Source organism: Cynoglossus semilaevis, chromosome 14 (genome assembly GCF_000523025.1).
Source record: "Cynoglossus semilaevis isolate Cse_v1.0 chromosome 14, Cse_v1.0, whole genome shotgun sequence".
Taxonomy (NCBI): Eukaryota; Metazoa; Chordata; class Actinopteri; order Pleuronectiformes; family Cynoglossidae; genus Cynoglossus; species Cynoglossus semilaevis.
The window spans coordinates 12,898,202-12,904,850 of NC_024320.1; the positions used below are offsets into that span (position 1 = coordinate 12,898,202).

The window sequence follows — 6,649 nt, forward strand, 5'->3', positions numbered from 1 at the left end:
ACGTAGAAAAAAAGTACACGAGCAGAGAGCGCTCATCAGCTTCCAAAGATGGCGGCCATATGCTCTGCCTGTAGGTACGCATGTTACCAGCAAGAGGCGCTGACGCACAACAACCGATGACACTTTGTAATCAATACAGTACTACTAATAATGGTCATTTTCGAATATCAATAGCGTGAATAAATATCATCACTCAAATTATCTTACTTAAAAAAAAGTTTATTTACTGTTTTATTGCAGGTATGCAGGAATTTATGTTACCATTGCACAGGAACAAAGCTGCCCCTAATAGCATTGCTCCATGTGTAACACATGTTAAAACAAAAAGGGAATCTTTATATGAATTAGTAACATTTTTCCCTTTTCACTATTATTATTATTATTATTATTAAAGACAAGTCACCTGCATTATTTTGAAATGATCACTTTCTGCTTTTGTTTTATAATCAATTGAATATCCATCTGACAAAAAAATCATCCCCCTCATGTCATTATTTTAAGTTACTTTTAATGTGTTTATCATATAAACAATAAAAATAAACCAGCCTCTACAAACATGCAATGAAAGGAAGTGTGAAGTATCACAGCTGTTTTATTTTTCTCTCATCAGCTCTGACACGAATGTGCAGCTTCATTTCATTCACATTAAAAACAGGAAACAGGAAAATATATAAATACAACTTATTCAAGTTGCTCTGCCTGATTTTAAGTTGCCGCCACTTCAATCATAAAAACAAGGTGACTAAAATGTGGTCTTTTGGAAACTCTTTCCTTGTCAATGAAGTATTCTGTCCTAAGTCCTGTTAGTCACACTTGTCAGGACTTAGCAGCAGCTACACATTCATCGTTACACTATAAATAGGAGGGTCTTCCTCATTCTTTTCTCTGATAAATATAGGAAAATAATCTACTCCTCATCCTCTGTAGTGATTAACAGTCCTTGTAGTCGAGCTATTGTGGTGCTGTTGGTTGGTGCATTTGTGAAAACAGTCCCTGTAAACAAAGGAGTTCCTTTCAAGACGTGTCGGATCACAGTGCAGGAGCCTGAAACCTCGATGTGAAAACCTAAATGCCTCATCTCTTTCTGTTTGTCCTCTGATTGTGAAGGAGACTCTCTTAATGGAGACGCAAAGAACTGTGGGGATCAGAAAGGTAAAGAGTTACAAGAATCTCTAATCCACTGATGTTTTACTTCATTGCCTTATAGACATTGTAAGTTGGAAGTAGAGACAATACTCACTGCTGTTCCTGTGTTGGGGTCGATGAAATCGGCCCAGTAACCTGCTGTCCACAGAGCGAGGCACATCTCCTTTGCTCCACTCACAAACTGTCAGGGAGAGAAGAAAAACCATCAGCCAAAACTGTTGCTTCATACAATAAAATATGTTTTAGCTAACGTTAGGGCAGACTAACTGTGTTAAGAAGCTGATCTGAATCTGGCTGTGCAACCTCCTCACTGCTGCTTTGTCTGTGTGTCACTGTGACCACAGTGATGGAAGAGGCAGGAGCTGAGGGGAACATCATCTCCAGATCTGAAAGGGACAGGAAACAGATGCTCATGTTGGAATTACATGTTAACTCATGTTAACAGTAGCTAAATCATTTCTTACCTTTTCTCAGCAACTCGGGGCAGGAGTTTATAGAACAGTCTGTCTCTGTCTTTGTCTCTGTCTGTAATTCTGTCGGTGTCTCTGTGTGGATAAAGTACTGCTCTGCTTTGTGGACTTTCATGAATACGGGACTCGGTTTACCCTGGAAAATAACAGTTATCATGCCAAAGTTACAAACCAGAAACTAGAGAAATGTACTTAATTTTAAACAAATGTTTCTTTTGCTTCTGTAAAATGTGTGATCCTTACTTTGCTCCACTTCCAAGGTAATTTAATCTGTTTTCTTTAACTTTCTTTCACTTTTATTAACCTAAATTTGAAAGGTTCTGGATTTTTATTTTAAAATCTCTTAATGTAAGGCAATGGTGGTTTGGTGGTTAAAGTCTGGATGGTTTCAGGTTTGAATCCACAATCTGTTGCCACTGCAGTGGTGTGTCGTGTCACATAGACAAGTAGTTCACTTTCACTTCACTTGATACTCTCTGAGTAGGTTGATGCTAGTGTCCATAATGTTTGTATCTTTAGCTTAAACGTATGTATTTAGTAACTGTAAACTTTTATTGTCTAATGTGTTACAACAATGTGAAGAAAATACGTCATCATATAACACAAAGACATCAATATGCATTTACTCTCAGGGTTATTGAATTTGTGTTCAACATACTGGGGCATTAAAGCATGAGTCGGGGTACTTAGAGAGAGTAAACCACAAGAAGAATTCAAATCTGACCTGGAACTCATTGACAAACTGGGCCAGTATAAATTGATGTCTTTCTGTGCTGCTTGGTGCGGTCAGTACATCAGGTACAGTCCTCTGAACCGGATTTGTTTTCTGTTCTGCCACTCCCTCCAAGTGACAGTCGAAGCCAACATTTCCGGGTAACTGGAAACGTTGGTCCTGAGGTCCAAATGGTCCCATGTTCTCATCAGGCCACACTGTCCTGGGCCCTAGAAAACAGCCAAGAGACGAGTCAGCATGGAGTGGACTGTAGACATGGGTAAATATAATCCTCAGAAAATCTAACCTGAGTCCATGGTTGATACAGTAACATAGGGTTCATCTGAGCTGGCAGCAGAGAAGGGTCTGGACCTTCCAGCCCTGAGACCAACTAATACATGACGACGTGCTGAGTGAGATAAGACAGACCTGGTCCGAGCACAAAGAACCTGCACAGTCACAGACACCGTTTTAAAACTACAAATTATACTAATAAAATGTAATGTTTGAGCTCCTAAAGTACAAAAATCTAAATCTAAAGTCAGTTGTGAAAATGACTTACGCCCCCGGACATTGCGTCTTGTCTGGTTTATTTCTTTGTCACCTGGTAAATCAACAACAAAGAAAGAACAACAGTTTGGCATTAATGTACTATGATATGATCGTCACTGCTAGTGTATTCTATTATATCTATAGATTATCTAAATGTATTGTAATGTCTTGCAAGTGCGCGAGTGTTATTAGGCTATATTTAGTGGCTTTAACCTGCAGTTTTCTTGTTGAAACACAGTTGTTATCCATACTTGAAAAACATCTGATCAACAACCTTGAGTTTAGCCTTTGCTAGCCTCGTGTCTATTAGCCTGACGTGATGGGTAAACGCAGAGCCTGAAGCTTACGGAGGCAACATGCTCGAACAAAGAGTAAATGACTTTCCAAAGGTTTTTTGAAATTTCAACACAAAGGACCTAAGGACATCAAGCTAAGCTAAACATCCAAGTTAGGTGCTAATGTTAGCGGTTTTAGCTCCAGGTCAGCTGACGGCAGACTACTACATACTTTATCTTTTTTATAAATAACTTCCCCTTCAATAACATTTAAAGAAGTAAACATTGCACTGTTCAAATCACACTGTCAGCAATATAACGATCTGTTTTTTGTAGGTAAAAGAACATAATGTTCATACCTTCCAAGTCGCACGTACGATATTTCGTGATACACGCTACGGCAAGAGATCAGGGAAAAACAACTCGCTATAATGAGTTCGATGGCGAATCGTTTATTTAGATTGTATGACGCAATAACGCAAATAAAAGCGTATTAATGTACTTTTAAATATTTAATCTGAACGATATGAGTATGTACAACTATTAATCTAAACTGAAAAATGCAAAGAAACAAAACAGCGCGTATTAAAACTGTAATTTTCTTGTTTGCCGCAAGATGGCAGTAAGTGACTAGGAAATGTCAGGATTTCATGATCACTGAGGAAGCTTGCTGTAGTAGTAATATATTAACATTCCCTATTGCTTATATTAATATAAACATCAGTAATTAGTCATATGGAATCAATTTTAATTTAATCTCTATTTTATCACTTTGGCATAGGGTGTTTATATTTTTCTTTGTCTATTTAAGCACCTGCAAAAAGTGTTTTGGTTTCAAAGTGTCCTTGCAGATAACAATGAGTAAAGACGTTGCTGCCATGCACAACTCAGGGCCCTGGAAATTATTCTCGTCTGATAAAATAGTCTCTTTAAGTTTGCAGCATTTAAAGAACCTGTTCACTGCACTCTTAACAAAAAAAAGTGTCTATAAAGCATTTACTCTCACCCACACAAAAAAACTCATATTAAATATTAAATTACATTTGCATGTCTTGCAGGTTTATCTAGGAGATGAGCATCTTTTTTGCCCTGTGAACTAAGATTCGTGATTATCTCTCTGGACTGTGGCATGGACAGATGAAACTGAGTAAAACAAGCTGATCAACGCTATCTCCTCAGACGATGACTTGCAGAGGGAGTTTTACTGAGGGCAACACCTCTGTGGGTGGAAATGGAATCCCTGTGAAACACACAGACCCACATGGATGCAGAAGCAGTATGAAGCCTGGCTCACCTACAGGTGAAACGTAACAAAGAAAAGGTCAAATACTAAATGTCAAAGTCACGTGACAGCAACAACTGCACTCACACTGAAGAATCCCTTCACTGTTCTGACGACAATTTTAACCTAATTCTTATCACAGGATCTTACTGAACACAAACTCATCAGATGACAGGATGCAAACATTATTCTTGTTAACCTGAGTACTTGCTGAATACTTGATGTCAATGTCAGTGGCAGACTTTTAGCATTGGAATGATAAAATAAAGAATTGAACATAAGAACATGTAAAAGTTCATAGACAAAATAATAAACTGTAATCACAAAAATTTAAAAAAAAATCTGATTCATTGTTCCCTCCATCAGTCACTTCAAATGAATGACTGACTGGCTGATGTTGGCTTTGAGGACTTCTGGTTTAAATTTACTTCAGTGACACAGACTGGCCACCAATTTTTAAAAAACTTTTAAAATAAAATTTTATTTATATTCTTGATTTGAAAACTGTCTCAAAATTACAGTACAGAGGTCCATTTGAATCAACAGTGATAGCAAGTATCTGTAGGTGGCGCTAATCACACACTGTAAATGTTTCTAAAACTGCTGTCAGTGCTGCTGAACTGTGCAATTAGGCCTTTTCCCTGCTGTAAGCCTCAGGGCTGCAGACACTAATGAGGCAGCAAAAAGAGAGGGAGAGAGGGTGTGTGTGTGTGTGTGTGTATAATTATGTCGAGAAGGCCTCAGGGCGCAGCTGCATCACCCACACCAGACGATACTCCACCACTGCAGAGCTGATCTTCATCATTGTTCCTTCACCTTGCCTTTTGTTTCACCTAGAAAACCTCAGTGTGTCTGCAGCAGCCAAGGACACATTCATATTCCGACAAACTCTGTAATTACCAGGGATATTATTACTGCACTCACATAACGTGATTTTACGTATTTTTTCATGTGATGAATGTAAACATCCCAGCAGGCTGTGCAGCATTACAACAGAGGTGATGGATGCTGCAGCTATAAATACAAATATTATCTCAGGTCTATTTCTGTGTAAGTTTCTAAAACTGACTGTTAAAGGCAAAAGATATTCTAAAAAGCAACGTTCACACTCTCCAGTGTCCCCTGTGTATCCAGTGTCACACATTAAGCTCCTAAATGATTCAATCTGGGCCAGCTAAAGTCTACAATAAGTCAAGAACAGTTAGGTTTCTTTATGTCAATGTTACTTTCCCAAATCAAAGTCCATTGACAGAATTACAACTTTCAGTACGTCAAGGTTTCACAGTAATTGAAGGTCAGTGGCTGCCCCGAATTACAACTTTCAGTACGTCAAGGTTTCACAGTAATTGAAGGTCAGTGGCTGCCCCCCCTGGGGGCATTCCGGTAATGGTTTAATAATAATAATAATAATAATAAACTTGAACTATATTGATCCTTCACTAAAAGGAAGTCTTTATGTCTCAGGTCATTTTCGTTATTAAAAATATAGGTAAAAAATCTTTGTTCTGTTTATTTAACAAAACATTTTTTTTCTTGCTTTGAGGAAACACAAACATGTACTGAACAGACAGTTTATTCATACAACAGGATGAATTCCAGTGTAGGTGTGTGTTGGGTTTAAGGTAAATCAGAATGGTCAGGATGAAACCAGTGAGTGAAGGTGTTTGCACAAATGTGATACTGCTAGGGTTCACCAGCTCATGTATGAAAGAACGTTCCAATGCCTATTGGACCACAAAGGATCAAATGAGTTGAGGTGATACAAAATAATTTGGTCTATAAAACCTGACCAAACTCATTTACAGAACACATGTCAGTGCTTCATATAACCACACCTCATAAAAATGTATTCTCTCTATCACTCACACACTGTGAACAATTGGATTACTAACAAGAGTACAAATAATGTGTGTGTGTGTGTGTGCGTGTCCTCATCATGTTTCAGGGGACACAGGCAGAGCAGGATGACATTTGTGGAGACACGTAAAGCCCCAGCTCTGTCTGTATGGATTACAGCAGCAGAGCAGAGAGTGTAAAAATACCCTGCTGCATGTGTCACTGTGACAAACACACAAAATAACAAGAGACAACTGGACTGGAGTGAGCGCAGTAATGACCTGTGTGAATTTTTATCAGCCTGAGGTGAACAGTTGAATGTATTTTTGTGATTTCTGATTTTCTGAAGTCCAGACACAGTCTAAAAAACCAGGTA

The 6,649-nt window shown here is 38.4% G+C and overlaps 1 protein-coding gene across 1 annotated transcript; it reads right to left on the bottom strand.

The window, feature by feature from the left end:
- Window positions 1-488: 488 nt before the first annotated feature.
- On the bottom strand, window positions 489-3,597 carry mmadhca (metabolism of cobalamin associated Da). Its single transcript, XM_008325212.2, has 8 exons — window positions 3,515-3,597; window positions 2,891-2,932; window positions 2,636-2,777; window positions 2,341-2,558; window positions 1,611-1,752; window positions 1,414-1,532; window positions 1,241-1,327; window positions 489-1,135 (listed from the first exon to the last, which is right to left on the bottom strand). The coding sequence occupies exons 2-8, from the start codon at window positions 2,900-2,902 to the stop codon at window positions 908-910; spliced, it is 948 nt and encodes a 315-aa protein (XP_008323434.1). The 5' UTR covers window positions 2,903-2,932; window positions 3,515-3,597; the 3' UTR covers window positions 489-907.
- Between the last annotated feature and the right edge of the window lie 3,052 nt (window positions 3,598-6,649).

Bases quoted from the DNA above. Each gene is read 5' to 3' on its own strand.
- mmadhca (XM_008325212.2), bottom strand. The intron at 1,533-1,610 runs GTAAGAAATGAT...TGTCCCTTTCAG, and splicing joins CCCCGAGTTGCTGAGAAAAG to ATCTGGAGATGATGTTCCCC. The intron at 1,328-1,413 runs GTTAGTCTGCCC...TCTCCCTGACAG, and splicing joins CAGATCAGCTTCTTAACACA to TTTGTGAGTGGAGCAAAGGA.